Here is a 25,923-nt window from a genome sequence, read left to right as displayed (position 1 = left end):
GAAATTAATTAATTACTCCCCTGCTTTGTTTCAGGAAATTTTCTGAAGCTAGGATTTGCTTTGAGGAAGAAATTCTTCGTTGGTGCTGGCTGATGCTATTTGCATTTTTTAATATCTGAAATATAAAGGTGCATTTAATGTCACCTTGAGTTTGGCCTTCAGATATTTACTGAAGCATTTCTTAGCTGGTAAACTAGTCTGTACATAGTACGTTTCTCTCTTCATAAGCTTTCTGGGAAAAACCTTCTTGCTCAGAAGCCAGCGCTGCACTAATCAGGGACAGGTGGACAATGCGAGAAGAGGCAGACCTATTTAAGAGAACAAAGAAATAGAAATTCCTCTTCAAATGGAATTAACGTTTCTTTCGAACAGGGGTGACAAACTTGTGTCCCACTTCTGTGACCTCCAATACCCTCACAAAATTTGACATCACTAAATTTAATAATAAAAACAACTGATAGTGTAAAATAATTTATTGGAAAGCAGCCTCGAGAAGTGCAGTTCTTGCTACTCACTGGAAGGTTGACTATGGGTCAATATGCCCCCCCCCTCAAAAGATTAGCCTTCTCTCTCCCAAATAATGTGAGTTCTATGGGTCTTTTGCTGCTCTTACTTTGCTGTACTATAGCTACCACTACTTAAACTCTACCTGGTTCAGACCAAGAGAAGTCATGTGTGTGAGAGACACACACACACACACACACACACGAGAGAGAGGGGGGGGGAATCATGTAAAAATACTTCATCTTACATGTAGAGCAAGGTGAACATAATGTCTGTGCAAGGGCAGATTTCAGGAGACAGCTTCATACCTCTATCCAGTAGAGATTGCACACAAAAGAGTATCATTATGGGAAAGGGCTGGGGTACAAAAGTTTCATTGTAGTGTAAAGATGGTTCATTTATCTCTTAATTTTAACTATGTCCCCAAGTAATCAAATCAATGCTATCTGGAAAAATGTCCCCCTGTGACTAACATTTGATGGAATCAAGACCCTATTTTTAAAAGATCGTGTCTGACTTTGAAAAAAAGGAAGCTTTAGTGTTAAGAAAAAGGCCCAATTTAGACAAACGTTCAGGTGGACTAGAGTTCTGCCACAGGGTGTGACCAGTATAAAGATCAAAGTTGAATTAAAATCACCCACCCACCCCTGCCAAAAAATGTTTATCCTACTAAAAAAAAAGTTCCTAAAGCTTTGTTTAACATACTACTTCAGAAAACCTACTTTTTCTAAACACTGTCTATAAAAGAACCCTTACAAAGTTGAAACTTAATATTTATTAAGGTGGTAAACTAGCATATGCAATTTGACATCAACTCTCTGCATTCAAATTGCTTTTGTGACTTAAAATGTAACTTTTCCCAATGTTTTTCACTAAGCGGAATTAGTTTTGCCCAGTTGTAACTTGTGAGAGAAATAAACCAAGAATTACACCAAAAATAAGAATGCTGTTGCTCAGTTTCACAAGTAGCCACATTACTGCTGGTTATGTTCAACTTGTTGGTCTTTGCAGTTTTCCTCACAGACTCCGTCTTTGCTCAGAGAAGTTTCCTCAGCTTTTTGTTGGGTGGCTTTCTTGAAAATTGCTCTCATGAGAACCGGAATTGACATACACCTAAGAGAAGGGCAAAGTCATCTGATATTTAAGGAATTGCTAATTCATTAAATATAATCTGGCTGCTCCATAGGCAGGACTAACTGACTGGTGGATAGAGCAAGCTGCATTTGCCACTGTCTCCAAACAAGTCAGCGCAGTGCAGAAAGCTTTATAGATTACATAAAATAAATTTCTAAAGTTCCATGCCAGTTCTTCTGTAAGGTGACATAAAGGTAAAGGTACCCCTGACAGTTAAGTCCAGTCGCGAACGTCTCTGGGGTTGCAGTGCTCATCTCGCTTTACTGGCCGAGGGAGCCAACGTTTGTCTGCTTCCACAGACAGTTTTTCTGGTCATGTGGAAATTATGACTAAGCCACTTCTGGCGAAACCAGAGCAGCGCACAGAAATGCCATTTACCTTCCTGCCAGAGTGGTACCTATTTATCTACTTGCACTTTGATGTGCTTTCGAACTGCTAGGTTGGCAGGAACTGAGACTAAACAACGGGAGCTCACCCTGTTGTGGGGCCTCAAACCGCCGACGTTCCAATCTTATTTTGCGTTGCTCACTCAACAGGAGCAGTTTGAATCTTTAAAGTTGCATCTCACTACACTGCTGAAAATCCTACTCATGCTTTGATGTTTCACAAGTATTTCCTATCCCTCCACCACCCATTTCTTTCATCAATTTCCTGATCCTTCTAACTTAGAATAATAATTTTATTAGTTGTACCCTGCCCATATGACAGGGTTGCCATAGCCACTCTGGGCAGCTTCCTCCTATAACAACATTGTTTTACTACCATTGTTGTTGTCAACAACAACAACAACAACTACCAGCCTTTTAATTTCCTTCAACACTTCAAGCTCTTTCCCGTCAGAGCAAGGGAGACCTTGCCCACTCCTGAACCTCTCTGTCTTCTGGCCACCTTTACTCTGCATGCAGAGTTAGAATCATAGAATCATAGAGTTGGAAGAGACCACAAGGGCCATCGAGTCCAACCCCCTGCCAAGCAGGAAACACCATCAGAGCACTCCTGACATATGGTTGTCAAGCCTCTGCTTAAAGACTTCCAAAGAAGGAGACTCCACCACACTCCTTGGCAGCAAATTCCACTGCTGAACAGCTCTTACTGTCAGGAAGTTCTTCCTAATGTTTAGGTAGAATCTTCTTTCTTGTAGTTTGGATCCATTGCTCTGTGTCCGCTTCTCTGGAGCAGCAGAAAACAACCTTTATATTTGATAGAATCATAGTTGCTAGTGTTGCCGTTGGTCCAGCCAAAAGGCTATGGCAGGCAGTGATACTGAGGCCTACCTGAAAGTGGCCCAAAGACCACTGCTGAGACTCAGCCCACTGATGCTTAGACAGTGGTCTAAGCTGCCCATTACAGAAGCAAAGGAGCCTCTAGTTGAGCTAACTATTTAAATGTGGAGGAGATTTTTAGTTCCCATGAGTTCCAGAGAATGTCACACTGACATACAGGGCTCAACTAACTCTTCTGACCATCTGGAGCTAGACATTTGTGGAGCTTGTAGGTAGTTTATTTTGGTTGCCTGTTTCTCATGTCTTAAGCCTGATGGAGCTATTCCACTGTGTTGTGCTTTCCTATGAAAAGAAAGCTTACTCAGTATTATTAAGGTCCAGATCCTCCAGCAAATTGTCTAAATGAATGCATCAGTTGAGAAGCACAATCTCCTTTTTAATAAAAGCTGAATTGGCACGTTAAACCCACTATTCTTAATAAATTTTTCATTACAATGTTTAAGATGGTATTGTTTCTCCTGCCCCAATGTTTATTCAAATACTGAGAAAAATTTCCCATTACATGAAATGTTTTTTTGAATCCTTTACATCACTTAAAAGTTTCTAGCTGCTGTACAAAGTCATTAAATTTATAGATATCTGCCCATCAGTTTACAAACCATTCCATTATACATGACACAAAAAGAAAAGGGATGGGAGGGACAAGAAAACTTGGCCCCTATATATTATAGAAGTGTTACCTACCGCTTCAGGACTCTTGTGAGATAATCATTGCTGCAGATTAATGCTCCATCTTCAGAATGTGTATGAAGAGTGCATATCACGTCCCTTGAACTCAGAACATCGACCATCACTAAACAGAAGAGGGGAAAAATGCTCTAAAACAAGTGTGACATTATAGTAGAGACAACAGTAAGAATTATTAACCACCACCAAATCTATTCAATACTTAAAATAGGAATTCTTTCTGGTCACTGCATTGGTTTTATTTATTTTCCTGAAAGCATGCATGTTTCGTGGGAAGAGGTCACATATTCATGCTCATTCCATACAGACTAAAAATGAGCAATTACAAATCACTACAAGATAAAAAATATATGTCACCAATACTTTCAAAAGGAGTCCATTCACACATCCACCTATGAGTAACAGGCATTTGAACTGGCTCCTGTTATTCCATCACCGGCCCAATCCAAAGACGTGCACACTGGAAGGATTAACAAAACAGTAAACAGGCTGTTCACCTGTTGCAAGTTTATCCCAAGCCATCTTCAACACTGGTGTGGTTAAAGTTTAATTCACAGATTATGTGATAAACTGCAACATCTGCTTACTTTTTAATATTCCCAACCATAGTATAAAACTGGGAATCAGACCTAATTTATACCTAGGTAGTCACATTGCACAATATGTATTTCCACCCTGGGACCATAAGGTGAAACATGGACTGTAAATGACATAATGTGCTACTTTTTGTACCAATAGCCCCCAAACCAATTTAACAGAGTAAAACACAAACACTAGAAACACACACACACACACACACATATTGTGCAATAGTAGAAAAGAGTTAATATAGATGGCCAAGTAGTAAATGGGAAGAGTTTGCCAGTTTCTTCAATGTGTGCTAAAGTAAGAGCCCCTTTGTGTATAGCTATAACCATATTGTACATCACCATGGACACTTGTGTAGAAGACTAATAATAATAATAATAATAATAATAATAATAATAATAATAATAATAATAATAATGGCAGCCCTGCTTAGGGAAGCTTTTAATGTTTGATGAACTTTTGTATTTTAATATTTTGTTGGAAGCCACCCAGAGTGGCTGGGTAAACCCAGCCAGATATGGGCATGGTTTTCAGACCTTATTTATGAAAATGTGGCAATAGGTCACAGATGTGATCCAGCTCCTCCTCTCTAGTTCCTTCTCTCCATGTGTTCAGACTGCATGGGGAGATGGGCAGGTTAGAGAAAGGCAGGAATTGATGAAGCAAAATTTGGGGTGTTGGTTCTAAAGGTAAAGGTAAAGGGACCCCTGCCCGTACGGGCCAGTCTTGACAGACTCTGGGGTTGTGCACCCATCTCACTCAAGAGGCCAGGGGCCAGCGCTGTCCGGAGACACTTCCGGGTCATGTGGCCAGCGTGACATCGCTGCTCTGGCGAGCCAGAGCCGCACACGGAAACGCCGTTTACCTTCCCGCTGGTAAGCGGTCCCTATTTATCTACTTGCACCCGGAGGTGCTTTCGAACTGCTAGGTTGGCAGGCGCTGGGACCGAGCAGCGGGAGCGCACCCCGCCGCAGGGATTCGAACCGCCGAGACCTTTCGATCGGCAAGTCCTAGGCGCTGAGGCTTTAACCCACAGCGCCACCTGCGTCCCTGGTGTTGGTTCTAGCAGGGGACTATTTGGGCTCCACATGAGGCACAAAGTGTCTTGGGCCAGCACTTTCCCTATAAACATCTGAAAGCAGTCACAAGGGCTTTGCACAGTGCTGCTCTGAGGAAAGGGAGGTAGCTTTGCAATGAACTGGTTATTGTGTCAATGTGTGGTATGGACACCCAGTCCGTTCTTAACACTGAAACACACATATACACATTCACACGTTCTACCCCGGCCCGAGCCAAAATGCAGCGAGTACATTTCTGCACCACATTCCCTGCTGACTTTTTGTATGCCTGTGTGCACCCAATACACCTTTCCTTTGGGGACATACCACAGGCTAGGTTCTCCTCCAATGGATGCTGGAATGTTACTGAAAAGCTAGTGGCTTTTTGCTGAAAGACGTCAAAATGAAGCAAGTCTGATGAATCTGGAAGGAAAAAACTGTTTAGTGACTGTTTGGGCTAATCCTGTAGCAATAGAGCTAAACGTTTAATTTGAACTAGAGATATAAATTAGTGGGTGTAGTCAGAAAACATTTGTATTGATTTCCAAGTATTCTATATGCCTTAACTTAAAACATTACCATTGAAGTAGGAGTGTGTTGGCTTTTGCTAGACTCACGGAGTCCTGCTTTGTACACGCTCATGAAGTTTCATGGTACAAACATCAAATGAAATACAGTTGCTGAAAATTTCCTTTTCAGTTTCACTATCTCCAAAAGAAATAAGTTGTAAGGTGTCAACACTGTTTGGCAGGAATCCAAACAGTTCTAAGCACACCTGAAAACAAGTCCATGTGAATACTTCACTCATTTATAAATCTCTGCCTGCAGCAACTTTTGCTCAGAAGGGAGGGCCGTAGCTCAGTGGCAGAGCGTGAGTGCCTTGCATGAGAAGGTCCCACGTTCCATCCCTGCCATCTCCGGATCTGACTGTGAGAGAACCTCACCTGACACCCTGGAGAACTGATACCAGGGTAGCGTAGTACTGAGCTATGTAAGAAAGGGGGGGGCGGCGAAAACAGACTATATAGTTTCAAGATAGGAGTTGCAAATGAAACAAAGAAGAAGGGGGAGAACATTGCAGCCAATGCACATTTGATTTGTGTGATCTGTTCTACGCTATTCATATTGTTGCACCCCACCCTCAATCTCCAAGGTTTCAGGGATTCCAGGTGCTTAAACAGGGTTTGTGATTTCTTTTGGGAATGAGGCACTGTGTCTTTATGATGTATGGTTTATCTACACGTATATACAAACTGAGCCTACAACATTAGTTTCTCCCACGGCAGCAGCCTTGGATTCAAACAGAAATCAAATATTTCTCTTTGACCCTGTCTCCACCTTGCTGCTTTTCTTCCTGGTCACTTCACTGCTTCTCTCTACTCTGGCTTTATCTGTGAGAGGGGGCCCCACCCATTTGCCATCTTGCCTCTTAATCCCCCTTAATGGCTCATCGCTCATGTTTATCACCTCACGAGGTGGCTAGCCTGGCTATTCCTTGGTTAAATTCTAACACTTGCTAGATCCAAGGATTAGAGGGGGGTCTGGTACCCAACTTAACCTCCACAGATACGATGGGCTCACAATTTTCCCAGCCACTTTCAATGAATTGGATCACAAAAATGGTGAGAGGGGAGCAGAAACAGTATGCTGCCCATCACACCTCCTTATTTCCAATGCCTGGATATCTTGTCACCACCATCCAAGATAGACCTAACTTTATATGCACCCAACATACAAATACAGGTCCCAATTGATATATTTGAGCTTAACAGCAAATACTGAAGATAAACTCTTCCCAAAATTTAGTAGAAACACAGCAGAATCAGAAAGAGGTGTGAGCAAAAGATGTGCAAGCATCTTACCTTCACACTCAGTTGTGTCAGACACGCAGCTGCTAATGAGGGTGTTATATGCTGCTTGACGTCTGAGAACTTCAATCATATCAGGCACACATTTGGGATGGGTGAAAGGGATTTTCTTGACCATTGCTCCAGCCATATCAGATTTTTCTATGCCTTTATCTAGGAAATAGCTGTGTTTTGGGCAGCCTGGAAGAGACTGAACATAGACAGTACCAGATTTGTTCATGGATGTAGTTGCAATTGTTTCCTGCATTGATTTTTTAAAAAAGTAGTAAATAGGAAACATGAATGAAAGGAACTTCCTTTCAAAAACATACCATATTTATTTGAGTCTAATGTACCATCAAATCTAATGCGCACCTCAATTTTTAGAACCCTGAAACCAAAAAAAGTATTTGCTGGCAAATGTAAATGTGCTATTGATTCTAATGCGCACCTTGATTTTCATAACAAAAAAGATGAGCATTAGATTTGAGTAAATATAATAGTTGTCTAGAACAGTACAACAGTGACACTGGACTTTTAAGCAAACCTTGAAATAAGCTGCTTATACTATAGATGCCTTGACCACCCATTTTTAAACAAGTTATTAAATGGAGTAGTCTCTGCACTGGATCTGAGGGAGTTGCTCAGCTCTCAAGTCCAATGGCACCGTGGGGGAAAACCAACCTGGATGTGTATACATGGTAGTTTAAAGTGAATTTTATGCATCTTATGTGTGCTTGTTTTTCACCTTGTCCACACGACATTGCCTTCATCTAAGTAGAAGTCCACACTTCCCTCTGCCATTTAATTCAGAACGTCCCAATCCATGTGATAAGGGGACAAAATCCAATGTAAACTCACATGTTACCCAGACACACTGAAGCACATTGTGAGGGCCACTTCTTTTTATGTGTGTGACAACTTTTGCTGGGTGAACTGCCACCTATTCATGCACCCCCCTACTTCCACTGGTGACGTTTCCTTGGTGGGCTTTTAGTGGGGCTGAGACAGAGACGCACTTTGGGGGAGGGGTGAACCCACAAGTGTGGTATATTAGAAAACTTGTATCTCAATAATAATAAATATTGACCACCCGCACAGGTGAACAAATGATTGACATGCCCACAATGGACTTCAGTTTTCCAGAACTCAAGGGGAGGGGTGGGAAAATACTGAGAGGAGAGGACGGCACATCCCATGAAAACATCCCATGAAGTGTGGCCCAGAATCATCGAGACGGAGTTCTGATGAAAGTGCCCATGTATGGATGAATGCACATGGACAGAAGTGCACGTGGACAAATGGTGTCTGTGTGAGCCATGTGCACATTAACCCTCTGGTCTATATACCAGTAGTGCCAGTTTCTGCATAGTAGGATTTATCACACACAGCTGTGTCAAGGGCAACTTGTACCAAAAAGAACTGAATATAAACTAAAAGCTTAGCCAAGAAGACGTAAGAAATAAATATAATCCACCAATAGGATTCACTCCAGTTGGATCTTTCTATCAATTTATTCCCCACAATGAATTCATTCTATGCTACAACTTTATGAAACTTTCCCAGCTATTATGAGACCATGTGTGCAAATGGTTTTAACTTGAAACAAGGCTTTTAAAAAAGTAGTGTTATGGGTTAGTATAAGGCCGCATTTAGCTTTTTAATGACATCTCATGGATGACAGCCCCACAATTTTGCACATTAGAGTCACTGAATTGAGTGTAATTTTGTGTGTGAGAGAGGGGGAGAGAGTAAGGAGAGAGAGAGCGCACACACGCAATTTGTGTATGTTGTGTAAAGGCCAACCTGGGCCTGGGCAAAGAATTGCAACTTAGGTCATAATCAAATTTAGCAGTGTTAAAGTCATCTACTTCAGAAAATTCATGTGACTTCCCAGAATCCAACACACAGCTTTCAGTAAGCTGTAGAATTATGACTCATTTAGCAGCTTCATTCCTGACCTCATAACAACTGGAGTGAATACCAACAATTGAAGTATAATTACCACAATGAAGGAAGAAGTACTTGTTATCAAACCATGTGGATGATTTTCTGAAAGGGCAAACTGAACAATCAGCTCATGTAGAGGACCTGGCTTCAATCTAGCAACTGGAAGCCCTAAAACCAAATTAATTTTTCCCCATTAGTACTGTACAAGAGCATCATTAAAGATGGAATGCATTTGAGAGAAACAGCATCACATGAGAAGAGGCAAAGAGAGATGTGATCACACAATGGTTATCAATAAATCAGTGGGATGGTTGCCAACAGAGGGACAGGGCTATTCAGATCAGCAAGCACTTGTGCTCCTGAATGGGCAAGTTGCTCGTGGAAAGGCTAAGACAAATACCAGCTTGAATGCTATACTCCTAGTACAGAAGCAGCAATACTTGGTTCTCATTTTACGCTCCTGCCACTTCTCCCTTTCTAACTTCACCCTGGATCCCCATCAGCCTTCATACCCCTGTAGAAATCACAGGGGAAGAATTAACCAAATGTTAATTAGGGTCTATTGAAATGCTAGCATGTTAGGAGGGAGGGTGGAGGTACAAAATTATGTACTTAATTAAATTAAAGCATGCCTGTAAGCTCCTGTAGTTTATGAATACTGGATGAAGACAGAGGAAAAGGACAGTTCTGGTAAAACATCAGGAAAAAGCAAGCTGATAATGGTGCAGAAATTACTTCCTTCAGAGGCAGGAATCTGGGGCTGCTGAAGAAAAGGGTTGAAAGTTAAGCATCAGGTAAAAGGAAGCTAGTTTGACCAGTACTCTGGTAGCACAATCTTATAAGTTAAGCCAATGTTTCTCAAGCCTGCGTCCTCAGGTGTTGTTGGACTACAGCGCCCATCATCCCTGACCACTAGTCCTGCTAGCTAAGGATGATGGGTATTGTAGTTCAAGAACACCTGGGTACCAAAGTCTGAGAAAGGCTGTTCCAGGATCTCAGGCAGGATTTTTCTTTATCAGATCCGGAGGATCTGTGGCCCTCCAGATGTTGTTGGACTTCAACTCCCACCATCCCTGACCATTGACCAGGTTCACAGGGCCTGGTCAGAGCTGGAGACCACCAACACTGCTCACAGTAGACAGCACCTTCAAAAGAAAACATCAGTTGGTGAGGAGAGGGGGCAGAATAAGAGTTCAGCCTGGCCTGAATCCAGATCAAAAGCACATACTGGGTCATGGATTGGCAGCTGCCTTTTCTTCAAACTGAAAATGGCCAGTTTAAACAGGTACTCTTAAGGAGTGTGAAGAACACAATGTGTAATTTGAGGACGCACTTCCAGGTTTTGTACACATTTTCGTACCACGTTCCTCACAGTGTCTTAAAATGACAGACTATTAAGAAGTGAGTTCGATGTGCTATCACACACCCATTATAACCCACACAGAGTGAGGGATTTCCATGTTCAGTTATACTGATAGGAGCATGAATGATGCCCTCAAGTCTTACCCCTCTCCACCAGTCGGCGAATTCACAAGTGAGGGCGCAAGAGGGAGTCGGTGGACTGCATCAGCCCCTCCTATTATGACAAGCACCTTCCTGCCATCTATTTTCAAGCCTGATGGAAAGAGAAGACACAGACACGTCAGACTAGTGAACATGATACACAAATGGCCTTGAGGTCTTGTCCAGGAACATTGATTTCCCCCAATACTTAAGTGAATTGTGATTCTAAGTACTATAGCCAGTGATGTTATTCTGTCAGAGAACAGAAGGTTGCCTGGTGGATGCCTTGCTTGCCATTTGAACACATTTTGTCTTTTGTTATTTCAGAGCTAGTTCTGGACTAGTCTGATGGAAGACCCTGTGGCAGTATCTATTTAGGCCCCCTGTGAGTTTCCATGGCAACAGCTGTGGGTCTGGGAAGCTGGCAGCCATTTTAAGTCTCCACAATGTCTTGGACGGATACTATGTGAACCAGTCCAAGGCACTGATGGGAAATTTAATATGGTGGTCCGCTTCCATTTTGTTGTTGTCAGTAAAAACTAAAGTGGGGGAGCAGGTGGGCTAAGCTGTGGTGGTCTGCTCTGATGGACTCTGCTGAAATGCTAAGTACTGTCTTTAGTCCCCTACCATCATGACTGATTGTCATTGCGGTTTTTTCACCCAAGCAGATAGTAGGACAAATAAAGCAACAGGCCACCACCAACTCTTAAACTTGTCCATCTTCTCATAAAATGACCACATCCAGACCAGTACACTTCATTTTCCTCCCTCGTTGTTCCAGTACTTTTCTTCACATACGTTCATTGCAATATTAACACAGTTGTGTGCCGTGTAAAAAAACATTACATAAGACAGTTTCTTTTTTTTAAAAAACCACACATCCCGGAATGGATATTAGAGAAATGGAAAATGTTACCATGTGGCATCCACTGTATGTATTGACCAGGTCAGGCCGATTCATGGTGAGTCACCCTACCTTCCTCTTGGTATTGCAGGAGCCCCCTTGGGTTTAAGTTTGTGCTACTACATCCAGATACACCCTGCAACTTTGATGTGGCTTGCCAAGAGAGTGATAGAAGGCTAATCATAATAATAATAATAATAATAATAATAATAATAATAATAATAATAATAATAATTTATTGTTTATACCCCGCCCATCTGGCTGATTTCCCCAGCCACTCTGGGCGGCTTCCAACAAAATATTAAAATACAATAGTCTGTCAAACATTCAAAGCTTCCCTAAACAGGGCTGCCTTTAGACGTCTTCTAAAAGTCAGATAGTTGTTTTTCTCTTTGACATCTGGTGGGAGGCCGTTCCACAGGGCGGGGGCCACTACCAAGAAGGCCCTTGGCCTAGTTCCCTGTAACTTGGCTTCTCACAGCGAGGGAACCACCAGAAGGCCCTCGGCGCTGGACTTCAGTGTCCGGGCTGAACGATGGGGGTGGAGACGCTCCTTCAGGTATACTGGGTCGAGGCCGTTTAGGGCTTTAAAGGTCAGCACCAACACTTGGAATTATGCTCGGAAACGTACTGGGAGCCAGTGTAGGTCTTTCAGGACCGGTGTTATGTGGTCTCAGCGGCCGCTCCCAGTCACCAGTCTAGCTGCCGCATTCTGGATTGGTTGTAGTTTCCAGGTCACCTTCAAAGGTAGCCCCATGTAGAGCGCATTACAGTAGTCTAAACGAGAGATAACTAGAGCATGCACCACTCTGGAGAGACAGTCTGTGGGCAGGTAGGGTCTCAGCCTGCATACCAGATGGAGCTAGGGGGTAGCTTCCACTAAAAGAAGCTAGCAATATTATCAAGCTGTCAACTTGAATACATGTATCAATACACACTTGAATGTCTGTAGCAATACAGAATGAATGTTAAGGCAACGAGTCACAGCACAGGAAGGTTGAGAAGGGACAGGAGTGGGATTACGTAAAGATTTCTGCTCCCATCACACAAAGGTTTGTGGCTGTGGGTGTGCATGTGTCCACACCTCATGCATGCAGAAGGTCTCAGGTTCAGCCCCCCAAACCTCCAGTTAAAGGATTTTAGGTGGCAGAGATTGGAAAATCTCGACCTCACACCCTTCAGAGAGCCGCTAGCATAACCATGCAATCCTGTCCACGTCCACTCAAAAGTAAGTCCCACCAATTTCAGTGGGGCTTCATCTTACACAAGTAGGGATAGAATTGGTCTTCGTTTACTCACTCAAAATGAAGCATGTGTCATTCAGTGAGTGTAGAATCTATTTTAAAAGGGAATGCAGAATGAGACCACTATGGAAGTTTTCTAGTCGATTCACAATCCCTCACTCTTCACTAAGAATAATATTTTTGTGCGACCTTTTATAGATGTATTTTATTGGTTTGTTTACTGTAATAGATTTTAGTGTTTATACTGTGTTGTAAGCCACTTTGAGTCACTTTTGCGAGTAAACTGACAAAATAGTAATTAATAAATACCTGGGGTGAGTTGTTCCTCTAGAATTTGATACTGTGATAGATAAAATTCAAGGTTCATAGGGCTTCCTATAGAATTTGAGAAAATTAGATGGATTAAACAGAGAAAGCACATAACGGATAGCAATGTAAGCTATGTAAGCCTAGGATGTTTGACCCCCTTCATCATTTTTGTTTGCTTCCAGTGCAAAGGACTCAATACCCCAGGGCCATATTGTGCGACAGGGGACCCAAACAACTGTTTGGGGTTGCAAGGAGATTGTTGTGGAGAGCTAGTTATCACCTCAACAGTTTAAACATATAAAACAAGTAAGTTCCTTTGTATAAATCACAGAATTGTAGCATTGGAATGGACCACTTGGGTCATCTAGTCCAACTCCCTTTAATGCAGGGATCTTTTTATCCAATGTGGAGCTCAAACCCACAGCTGCGAGATTAAGAATCTAATCTAATGCTCTACCAACTAAGCTATCACTCCTAGGATGAAATTTCTTCCTGATAAATCATGCATACAACTCATGCACGAATATTGAGGAGCAAGCTGCAGGACACCCTAAAATAAAGTACAGTGGTACCTCGTGTTAAGAACTGAAGTTGTTCTGGAGGTCCATTCTTAACCTGAAACTGTTCTTAACCTGAGGTACCACTTTATCTAATGGGACCTCCTGATGCCGCCACACGATTTCTGTTGCAAAGTTCTTAACCTGAGGTAGTATTTCTTGGTTAGCAGAGTCAGTAACCTAAAGTGTCTGTAACCTGATGCATCTGTAACCTGAGGTACCACTGTATTTAAGAAGGTTGAACAAATGCGGGGAGCCGCCCCAAGAGATGCTCCAAAGTGCCATTTAGAGACAACTCTGCTAGAAGCAGCTGCACACGGTCAAGTAACTACCAAAGATAAGAAGAATTATAGGCAGAAGAAAAAGGCATTGGGGGAAGCAGTGGCCCAATGGTCGGACACCCAGGAAATCACTAGCTGGTCTTGGTTTTAACTTTTAAGGCAGTTGTGCAGAAAGTGCACAGTTTGATCCTTTATCATCATCTAATACATGGATCACACACACACAGCCGCAACAGGACTAGCACCTTATCAGGAAAAATAAGTGAGATGGGGGGGGGGAGCAGCATTACTCATAAACAAGGAGAAGTGTATGTGCAAAGGGACCAAAACGTCAGGACCTCTCCTCTATTTTCACAGCTACCTAGAAAAAGACTCGGGGACAGGAAAGGGGTTGTACACACTCACGTTGGTCTCACCGTCATCTCTAATCAAAAAGCGGTTTTGGAGCACAAAGTCCTGTAAGTGGGAACCTTGGGTTATGTACCATCCTCCTTACGAACGCTTTGGGTAACAAGCGCCGCTAACCCGGAAGTAGATGTTCCTGGTTGTGAACTTTGCCCCGGGATGTGAGCGGACGTCGCACGCCGGCAGCGCAGCAGCAGCGGGAGGCGCCATTAGCGAAAGTGCGCCTATGAACAGTTTCGGGTTAAGAACAGACCTCTGGAACGAATTAAGTTTGTAACCGGAGCTACCACTGTATTACAAACAATGCTTGTACAGTGGTGCCTCGCAAGACGAAATTAATCCGTTCCGCGAGTCTCTTCGTCTTGTGGTTTTTTTGTCTTGTGAAGCACGGCTATTAGCGGCTTAGCGGCTTAAAGAAAAAGGAAACAAACTCGCAAGAACTCGCAAGACGTTTCGTCTTGCGAAGCAAGCCCATAGGGAAATTCGTCTTGCAGAACGACTCAAAAAACGGAAAACTCTTTCGTCTTGCGCGTTTTTCGTCTTGCGAGGCATTCGTCTTGCGAGGTACCACTGTATCATACATGCTACCCACAAAGTCACCAGAAATACCCAAATCATAGTAATACCCAAGGTTTTACTGTTCTTTAGCATTCTTCAATTATGCTTGGCTACCATGATCACACAGATATCTACTTCAGTCTGAAGAAAGAAAGAAAAATCAGTTACCTCCACTTCTTGGGTTCAGATAGCCAACTTTTCCACATAGTATTTCAGTGACTCTGTCCATACCTGGTGTTCTGTTTTTAAAGTATATACAGTAATCAGTTAGATCAAGCATGCACTTAAATGCCTTAAAATATTTATTATTATTATTATGGCAACCTTAGGCTGGAGTGCAAACAGCTGAACTTGCACCTTTCCCACCACTGATACCTACCTGCTCAAAGCAGAGAGTGAGCAGAGGTCTTTTTCCAAAGCCAGGAAGGCAGCAAACACTTTGGATTTTGTTTCACTAGAAAAGAAAGACCTTATTGGAAGAAGGGAGTTTTATATACAATATAATAATTTAAGTAATGTAATTGAGTTGCAACAAACATACCTGCTTCCTGGAATCTGATAAATATTTAACATGTCTGCTAGCATGTTTCCAAAGGCATCAAAATTTTCCATTCTAAAGAGCAAAATACATGCAACAATTGTCAGTGCTGATAGGGCAAAGAGAGCCATCTAGCCAATATTTGGGAAAACACCACCACCGAAGTGAATCTGATATTGGCAGCATTGCGCTACCATCAAACAAGACATCTAAAAAGCAGCTAAATAGCTGGAAAGTGGCTCAAATTGGTCCTGGATGGAGGGCAGGCAGGGATGGAAGCAACTGTTATCAGAACTATCTATTCATTTTTACCTCAACCACAGAAAACGATATGGGAACAGTGGCAAAGGATTTTTATTTTATGAAATTTGTGTGTCTTAAAAATCCACCTAGCGCATATGTACCTTAGAAGCTGCAAAAGATCTTCACAGGTCTAGAAGACGAAAGAACAGAGGTTATGGTTTTCTAAAGAGGGGCACTATTTTCTTAAAAACAAAGCAGAAAGGAGAAAGGACATAAGCCGAACCTTAGTCAACACAAATCCTTAGCAGACACTACGAGGAATATCCAAGGATGTTTTTCCCAAGATCTATTCAGGAACAGTCACTTTTGGCTGTAAACCAGAATCTATAAAGGCATATATTTCCTACTCTTCTCCCACCCATAGTTGGAGTGTGACTGCACCCATAGTTGGAGTGTGATTTTGAAAGCCCTTGGGGGTCCCTTCCAACTCCACAATTCTATGATTCTATGTTAAAATGCCCCCCCCCCCATGCACCATGTGCTTCACTGCATCCACATATTGCATTTACTTCCTTTATTGGACTACCCCTCCAGACTAGGAAAATTCAAATTTAAGGGGGGAAATTGTGGGCTAGCAGTTGGATGAGGACATTATGTGAATGAGGAACAACCAGCTTCAAACCCACATTAAGTTCCCCATGTGGACGAGCCCATAGTTGCTACCTCATGTCAAGCAGTCTCATCAGATGGGGACAAATTAAGGAGAAATGGTCACCCAGCTATAAGGAAATTTAACAGTCCTTGTGCAATTATTTTGCAGTTCAGCTTTTGTGAATGAAACGGCTATTCCCACAAATTTTGCAATTACAACTGCAGATGTTTAGTTTGGTTGTAGCAGCAACAGCGTAAGTGTTATAACTAATGTAAAGTTGTCCCTTTGACTTAGATGCAAGTATCTCACTTGCTCCACAGGGTTTATTATGAAGCTATAGATATTTCAGAAGAACTAGAAAAGCAGGATTATATTTCATCAGATCAGAACACCCAAAGGAAAACAACTTAAAATTACCAGGGGTTTTTTCCCAGGGTGGGCCAACCTGGCATCCACCACTTTTCCATCCTTCTCCAGGTGAATCTCAATGTAGAAGGATTTGGATGTTATATAGCAAACTGCCCCACTGGGGCTCACATAATAATTAAGTCTACAGAGGAAAGAAGGAAGAAGAAAAAATGCATTGCTTATTTAAAAGTTACAGTGTGCAACGGAAGCCTAGCAGGGCTGGCCCAAGACATTTTGGCACCTGAAGTGAATGACAAAATGGTGTCCCTCTCCCCGCCAGGAAGGAAGGGTGAGTGAAGATCTACATCAGGAACAAAGTGATGAGGACTAAATATCAACAGAGTGGCTAGAGAAACCCAGCCAGATGAGCCATGTTATGTACTGAAGTTCTCACCCTGGGCCAGCAGGGGGATACTGTAGATAGTTCAGGTCCACATATGCAAATAAGGGATTGAAAGTGACATTCAGTGATTGGATAGTTACAGAAAATGGTTACTGCTGCGTTCTAGTGGAGCTCTATATAAGCAGGTTGGCTGAACCCTTCAGTTCAGTTCTGTTCTGGCCTGTGAATAAACAAGAGCTGTTTGAAGAATCGCTGTGTCGTCTGATATGTTCACCCACAACTTAACAGGCCAGGTATAAATTACTACTACTTCTACTACTACTGCTACTACCATCTGCTGCTGCTGCCCCTGTGGATCCTGCCACCTGAGGCAGGATGCCTCACGCTTCATGGATGGGCTGACCCCGAATGCAAACTTTTTTCTTCATCGTGGTTGATGTATACGGGTTCTACAGAAAGGAGTGTTTGCACCCAGCTTTCCAAATGGCTGTGTTTCAGTTCCTGATTAAACATCAGCAGCAGCAGGTCTGTACATCAATGGAAGACCACATGCTTTGGACTGAACCCCCCACCCCACCCCAGGTTCAGCCTCCAACATCTCCAGGGCTGGGAAAGGCAGATGATGCAGTGCAACACAGAGATCAAAATACTAATAGCTGGATTTGGCATAAAGCGGCTTCCTACTCCTGCATTTTCTGAAATGCCGCTTTGTAGTGGAATTTATCTACGCTTTGTCAGGAGGCTGAGGTCAAGTAGTAATCATTTCACAGGCCCAAGTATGGGAAATGTCCCAAAACATTCTGCCCGAGGGAAACTCCTGAACTGCTCATGCTCATCTTTTTCAAGGATATCACAGGAAAATGGCAGTAAGCCGCAGCTTAGAGGATGAATTAGCCACTGAATACACCAAATGGCATGTACTCATGTCATGTGAAAATTATACAGCCGTAGAAACATACCTAGCAGTCCCACTGCTGCGGGAAGTGAAGAGAGCGTATTTAGTAGATGCAGAGTATACTTACCCCTTTCGATTTGACAAAAGTGACAGCTTGTTCATTGTTGCAGCCAAAGGTCCTGCTGCACACATGAAAGAACAGGGAATAAGGTTCCATCACAGAGAATCAACGTGTTCAATAAAAGCAGTCAACAGATCCCATACGTTTAAGAGCAAAAGACCAAAGATTCTTGCTTAATTGTGCTATATTGCTCATCGTACCGTTTGTAAAAGGAAGGCACCTAGAACCCAGGCACATTCATTGTACAAGATGACAAGACAGAAGCTAGACATCGTTTCCATCAAACATAACAGAAAAATAGGCAATCTTAGAGCTGATTACCGTGCAAGGTTCTTTGTATTTTCTCAAGGCAAATAGATATGGGAGACTCTGATGTCTTACTCGAAGTCCAAGAATGCTTGTCCTCACCGAGAGAAAGAGAGAGAGAGAGAGAGAGAGAGAGAGAGAGAGAGAGAGAGAGAGATTTGTACCATATAATCATACAATCACATGCAAGTCAGAAAATTGGCTGGTATGTTCAAAGCAATATAGGGAATTCAGCACTCTCAGTCAGAGCTCCTATCTTGACCTTCACTGCCCCCGTTGGGGTGCCAGATCACAAAGCTGCAGCAGCAGTGGAAGCTACAACTGGCAGAAGACATCCCCCCCCCACCAGGCTTTATAACAGACCAAGTAACCCCACATCCCAGTATCAGCTGGGGGTGGATTGGAAAAAAGATAAAATCAAATGGGGAAAATTTGCCTATTCAATTTTTCAATCCGTAAGGGATTGATTAGCTTTGCAATTACAAAGCATTACAACACTGCCATTTTTATTTTCCATTCTGACCATGGAATTTGCATCACTCTCCCAATACCACACACAAACTGTCCATTTAATTGCATTTACCGTAGTTTCATCCTCGATAATCACAATCAATCAGTATTTTTGGGAAGTTAAGAATCCCCTCCATTATTCCCACCTAGAGCCATCTTGCCAAAGTTCCCCCTTCAGTGTTATCCATCCAAGTTCAAGAGTGGAGATGACAAGGCAGTAAAATAGCAACCTCACATGTTAAACTTTGGGCCGTCAGGCAGAAAATAAGATGGAAGACCTATACACACATTGATTCACTTTCCCTTCTACTTCCAATTATTCTCCTCAAGAAAGCATAAAAAAAAAGTTTCTCCCACATTACTCCTCCCCAACAGAACTGATTTCATTACAATTCTTACCATGGAGAGACGAACCAGTTCCATAGTTTCACTCCACGGCTTCTGTGAGAATTTTAGACGTAGCTTTTCCATTATGTCATTTGCAGACCCAGATTTCGCAGCATCTGGAAGAAGTTAAGAGTTTAATTAGCTGAGGGTGTGGGGAACCTCTTTCAGTTCAAGGGCCACAGTTCCTTGCTTGAAGGCTCCTGGGGGCCATGGGCCAGAAGTAAAAAAGGGTGGAGGGAGAAATGGGAGTAGGCTGGTGTCTTCACCTTCCCTAGATCCCTCTTTATCTTCCGGAGAAGCCAGAAGCTTTCTCAGAGTTGAAGGAAGCATTCCACCCAGCAAAACCCTCTAATGGGCTGACAAAGGGTGTAGTTTGGGAGGCTGTCTGGCTTAGGGAGATTTGAGGGCCAGATGAGAAGCTCGAAGTCCCATTTGGTCCCTGGGCTCAAGTTTCCCCACACCTGATATAGCAAAACAGCCAACTATTATATGACTTCAACGAACAGCCCACACTGCAACAATAGTCACTTTAAATTAGGACTATTTAGTCCCAGATGGGTGAGATATTTCAGATTAACTGGCTCATGAACTTGGCTACAACATAGGTACTGATATTAATGGACCTGTGTTTGGCTTAAATCCCACTCTTCCACCTGTTGAATGTCATAATCTGAAACCCACAACTATTTTTAAAGTTCAGTTTTATATCTTAAGTGTATTTGACATTAAATCAAGATACACCCCCACACACCCCCATATATCATTCTAAGGAAGCAATCCCACTCTTAAAGGTAAAGGTAAAGGTACCCCTGCCCGTACGGGCCAGTCTTGACAGACTCTGGGGTTGTGTGCCCATCTCACTCAAGAGGCCAGGGGCCAGCGCTGTCCGGAGACACTTCCGGGTCACGTGGCCAGCGTGACAAAGCTGCATCTGGTGAGCCAGAGCTGCACACGGAAACGCCGTTTACCTTCTCGCTGGTAAGCGGTCCCTATTTATCTACTTGCACCCGGAGGTGCTTTCGAACTGCTAGGTTGGCAGGCGCTGGGACCGAGCAGCGGGAGCGCACCCCGCCACAGGGATTCGAACCGCCGACCTTTCGATCGGCAAGTCCTAGGCGCTGAGGCTTTAACCCACAGCGCCACATGCGTCCCAATTAATCCTACTCTTACCTGAGAGAAAATCCTATTGAGCTCATTGAGAATTGCCTCAGGCACCAATTTAAAATGAATACAACTTAAGTAGCACAAAGCATTTTTTCTATCCTAAAGGTTTAAAGTTTCTGTAAGGCAATCCATTCAACACCCACTTTTTGGAACTCTCTGCCTGGTAAAATTAGGTACTTTCCACTGTATTGCTTTTGGTCAAAACAAAACAAAAATTCCTTCCAGTAGCACCTTAAAGACCAACTAAGTCAGTTCTTGGTATGAGCTTTCGTGTGCATGCACACTTCTTCAGATACACACTTTTGCTTTTGGTGTTTGCAATAATTTTTATTTTTGCAAGCCAACTGAGGCATGTAACTTTAACATGTGATTCCATTATGCACAATTGTTTTGAAAATGCTAGTTTCATATTCAGGTAGCTTGTTTTTAATGTTTAGTCCCATTGGTATTTTATAATTAATATTTGAGAGGTCTTCTGTTGAGTAAGTGGTATGTGGTTTTTGTATGTTTGTTAAATATATCAAATGGCCATAAAGCCTATATTGGACACCTGATTTCTCCTTTGTGTTCTGCTACACATCAACATCATTTGCTTCACTAAGTTTCCCTATACTGCAGGTAACAGCACAGTCTATGGAGTCCAGAAATGGCAAAGTCTCTGTCCTCAGGCAGGTTAGCTCTAGACATTTCATTGGCTAAGATGCAGGAGAAGATAGGAGTAATGGGATGGAGTCCTCAACCACACCCAAGGGCAGCAGGGTCATTGTGGGGGTAAAGGACAGGTCTTGGGGCAGACATAACTCTATCTTACCAGAGCCAGGGACCTCGGGGGCAAACAACCAGCAGCTTCTACGGTCTGAGACAGTAGCCTTGCTCAACCTATAACATCCTCTCTGTGGTGACAATACAGCATAGTGGTGTAATCCAGCCACACCTTCCACATTAGCACCTGCCTGGAAACCCAGATCCTCAGCGGCTGCAAATACAACAGCCCAATTAGCAACTTACTTACCCATTTCTGTTTCTGCAGCTGTTTAAATTGCTGAAGCCAGTAGACAGGAAGAAACCTCCTAACAGCCTCTCCTGTTTCCTCACTTCCTCCCTTTGTCTACCTAAGAATGGTAGTAGCAGCACCTGGTTGAGATACCCTGGATTTAAGTAAACTGAAGCCTCAAAGGCCACATGTGCAGTGGGAGAGAATCTTAATTGACAGGGTTGCCAACTTCCTCTATTTTTACACTGCATGTGCTTCTATGCCTTTAATATCATCCTAGCCCACAGAGATTAGCAGGCTGGTGTGGAAGTTAGAGTTCATCTATATATTTCCTTTCTCTCTAATGTGACCAGGTGCAAAGTGGTGCAACGGCTTTGTGGATATGAGATTTCTGCGTATTTCTGCAAATGGTTTGGGCTACTGTACCCTTAAAAGCTGCCTAGAAGAGATAATTTTAATAGGTGCACTGAATAACAGGGGATGTGCACACACCATACAGTCACAGCACCCACCCCATAAACACTGAGAGCTCTAGTTTACCCCTTACGGAGCCACAATTCCTAGCACACTTAATGAACTTCTGCACAACTATTTCAGGTAAAGAAGCCTTGTCCTTCCTTGTGCTTTATTGCTCCACCATAATAACACAGTGATTGTGATGGGGGGGTTACATAACCCACAAAGAGCAGAAAAAGAGACAGGAGCAAAACACTGTTGTAATACGTGTGCATGAAAGTATAAACTTGAGCCCTGAACGCAAGCTGCAAGTGGGTGTGACTTTGCAGCCTCTAGTCTACACCCTCTGTCTTCTCAGTTTCTCTCTCTCTCGGCTTCCTGGAACAGCAAGGAGCCCTGCAGCCAACGACTTCCAACTGCAAGAAACATAAAGTGAACTGAATCTCTCCAAACAGAAGATTTTACAGCATGCATCTTTGCTAACCCAACTTAAATAGCTGTCTATTCAAGTAAAGTTCTGAGATAGCTTCTGGTTAAGAAATTATGTGGGAATATGCACACAAATATGCACACACACATACACAGTCTTACACAATACCCAGATGGCATTATATTACACTGTCTAAAATTTTGTTTATATTCCAATGTTATGTCAATGGCAATATTAATACAATATCTTTTCATTTAGCTTGGCAGCCTAATCAGTCTTTAGTCATCATGGTTTCATGGAGTAAGATCACCAGCCTACACTGTGACGTTTTCAAGATGTTTGGAAAGGACTGTAAGTAGGGTAGTATCAGCACAACGGAGGACCGATCAGTTACTATTTGGTGTTCTTGTTCCATGTGCCTGGTATGTATTGCAGTTCAGTGTTGACTCTACAAGGAAATCAGGCTGAACTGCACGGAAAGAGGACAAGAGAATGAAGTGATAATAGGAAAGATTGAATACCAATGTCAATTAAATTGAATCCTCCACAAAAAATGAGGATGTTCAGCGGATGTTCTTCACAACCAGCTCAGTATGCAGAGGGAATGTTTTCATTTCATTGCAATCGTAAATTTCAAAGGCACAGAGAGATAAAATATTGGCATTTCAATCAGCACAGCTTCACACACCCACTGAGCTCAGCCAACTCTGCATTGAAAGCTTTAAGAAAGAAAGCCTATAAGATATCCATGAGATTACTTACAAGATTTTAAGGGATGGAATTTTATGAAATCCTTATAACTAAGCCTGGTGCATTTGAAATATCCTTTGAGCTCCCCTGAGCACATATAAGAGGAATGGAAGCAGCAGAATAAATACAAATGCTTAATAAATAAAGTCAGAATCACAAAGCAAACATGTGTTCATGGGGAAACATGAGGAAACCCAAGCTCTCTGAAGCAAATATAACATTGACTCGCTCTGGCTGGTGATGGAATACTTAGAAATTTAACAAATCTAAACTATTTCTTAGCATGTTTGTCAAAGGGAAAGAGGTTTCTGGATTTGTTGTTGTTGTTGTTGTTGTTGTTTTAGCATGTCTCCATATGTGCTGTCTTAAGCAATAAAGTCCTTGGCTCAAAGAACTTGCAACCTGAACTTTGACAAACGAAGGGTAAAAAGAGATGAGTGTGAACAAACAGAGTTACAGCATGGTCCTGTGCATGTCTACATGTAAGTAAATCCCCTTGTGTTCAATAGAGCTTACTCTCAGGTAAGTGTGGATTGTTAAACTAGGCTTCACCTAACAGGGGATTGCGGCCATGGATCTCTCCCCCCCCCCCCCGGTCCTGATCTCATATGCTCCAGCTAATTATTATTATTATTAAATCTTTCATACTAGGACTATGTATGTGACAAACATCGTATCTAATTTGGCCCAAAGGTTGATTATTTTTTAAAAACTTTTTAGCTCATTTATCAATTAACAAAACATTAGTTTATGCTTGGCTATGAAACTTTTGCAAAAGGAGAAATTAAATTATTGCAAATGCACCCTGAAGTAGAAACCTTCCCTTGTTTACACACACACACACACACACACACACACACACACACACACACACACAAAGAGAGAGAGAGAGAGAGAGAGAGAGAGAGAGAGAGAGAGAGAGATTGAGAGACACACACACAGAGAAACCCACCCCAGGAATACTGGTATCAGCATCAGCAAGAAGTACATGGGAGAAGCTATGTCTTTAATTTGCCATATTGCCCGGGCACCCTAGCCCTATAGTGCAACAAAACAAAACCAACACAAATCAGAACATTTGTAGTATGAAAAGTGATGGGATTTCAGCAGGAAGCTATAGGCTATGCACGGATCATTAATGATGTCATGTGACTCCCCCAAAATGTTATGAGGGTGCAAATGAATGTGTGAGTGTGTATGACACCCCCAATAGTGTCAAGAGCAAAAATAATCCTGAATGCATATTAAAAGACCCATCTGGAGGTGCCTTCAGTTAATCAATTAGATTATTTTGCCTGAACCTTCTTGAATGAATGTGCTCCTTGTTAGCTGAGCAGCAGATTTTTATTATTATTTTTTTTAAATAGTTTTGAATTATTTTTAGTGTGCACTCTTATAAAAAAGGTGGCTGGTGCCATCTTAGAAGAGTGATTCACCCCCTCCCTGCCTCCCTCTCTCACCTGCACACCCCACTTCTAAAACGGAATGTGCTATACCAGGACTTAATCTCCAAAGAAAGAAAGAATGCCTTTTCCTCTAGAATTCTTGTTCTTGTATGCAAATGGATAGCTTCAATGAAGTGCCTTAAAGGTGAACTGATCAATGCTTTCTTTAATCAGGGGGCAGCCCTGGTGAGGACACACATGCTTTGCTGTTCCTCCAAAAAGCCTCCTCTGGCAGCTTATACTTCTGCTTGAGCTGCAGAGTTGCACCAGTTGCCTTCAAGCCACTCAGGGTGGCCAGTTCTCTCCCTTTTGGGCAAAGAGCCGGTGCATTTTAACAGTTACATGGGGAAAAGGAACAACTTGCCAGCACTCTGATACAGTGAAGTGAAAAGTTTCACTAGCCAAATTCCTGCTTGCCACGCTCCTGTGAACAGTACAGGAATTGCAGGGGAAAGGAAATGGCAAAACGGTGGGAATCCCATCCTTGTCTGTGGATAGATTTCACTACTGGTTCTTGTAATTATTCTCTAACACACGTTGTTCTTCTGGCAGGGGTTCAAAAATCCCCATTCAGTTAGGAGCTATATAACAACAACTCCATGGCGTGTTTTGATCTGATCATAAGCACATCCACCTGTCTAAATGGTATTATGTTTAAATGTTTCATTGTTTTTTTTAATGATGATTCCCCCTTCCATGTTCTTAGCTGTTCTTTAGCTGTTCAGTCCCTGTTTGGGAAAAAGGCAGGGTATGTCTGTCTGAAGAAATAAATGAATAAATATGATTTTGCAGAAAATGCTCTGGGCTTCAGGTTCAATGTAAGATGGGCAAGTGGGGCTTTTTCAGCCAAGCCAATATGAGCAAAGAGTAGTTCAGTCTCCCCCAAGTGGTCTACTCGTGTGAGCAATGCACCATCTGAGGAGATGAGGAAGACAGAAGCAGCAGCAGCAGCCATAATCACAGAGAATCCTTCCGTTGTGCAGCTATTTGCCAGCCCAGCTAACTTCAAGAACTGACAAGTCAGTTCCATCCAAAATAGACAGCACTGGGCTATGGATCTAACTTAGCGTAAGGCACTTAAATTGTTTTTGTTTCTTACTATGTTGTGTGTTCTTGTGTTTTAATATTGTGACCCACCCTGTGATCATTGGATGAAGGGCAGTATAGAAAATTACCGTATTTTTTGCACCATAACACTCACTTTTTTCCTCCTAGAAAGTAAGGGGAAATGTCTGTGCGTGTTATGGAGGGAATGCCTACGGGTGGCATGCCTACGGATTTTCCTCCTCTAAAAACTACGTGCGTGTTATGGTCGGGTGCGTGTTATAGAGCAAAAAATATGGTAATAAATAATAATACAATCCAAGCATCCTCATCCGAAAACTCTTCTGCAAGGAAGTGATTTTGTATTCTTTTATACAGATGTATAAAAGTGAATATGACAAGGGGGGGGGGGGGGAATCCAGTGC

At 42.5% G+C, this 25,923-nt stretch overlaps 1 protein-coding gene across 2 annotated transcripts; it reads right to left on the bottom strand.

Moving 5' to 3' along the window:
* Window positions 1-458: 458 nt before the first annotated feature.
* On the bottom strand, window positions 459-21,491 carry LOC310828653 (mediator of RNA polymerase II transcription subunit 1-like). 2 transcript variants are annotated; one of them, XM_083706361.1, is made up of 17 exons: window positions 21,392-21,491; window positions 19,228-19,331; window positions 18,334-18,415; window positions 18,019-18,073; window positions 16,663-16,795; window positions 15,755-15,783; window positions 15,354-15,425; window positions 15,192-15,266; window positions 14,981-15,051; window positions 13,012-13,077; window positions 10,558-10,666; window positions 9,684-9,811; window positions 9,107-9,219; window positions 7,117-7,312; window positions 5,582-5,677; window positions 3,606-3,714; window positions 459-1,617 (listed from the first exon to the last, which is right to left on the bottom strand). In XM_083706361.1, the coding sequence occupies exons 1-17, from the start codon at window positions 21,393-21,395 to the stop codon at window positions 1,479-1,481; spliced, it is 1,581 nt and encodes a 526-aa protein (XP_083562487.1). In that variant the 5' UTR covers window positions 21,396-21,491; the 3' UTR covers window positions 459-1,478. The 2 variants fall into 2 exon arrangements, with proteins under 2 accessions (XP_083562487.1, XP_083562486.1); XM_083706360.1 differs by having other exon boundaries at window positions 9,684-9,814; window positions 21,392-21,490.
* Window positions 21,492-25,923: the final 4,432 nt, after the last annotated feature.

Source organism: Podarcis gaigeae, assembly GCF_964106915.1.
Source record: "Podarcis gaigeae genome assembly, chromosome: 12".
Lineage (NCBI taxonomy): Eukaryota > Metazoa > Chordata > Lepidosauria > Squamata > Lacertidae > Podarcis > Podarcis gaigeae.
This window is presented reverse-complemented; position numbering and strand designations above follow the sequence as displayed.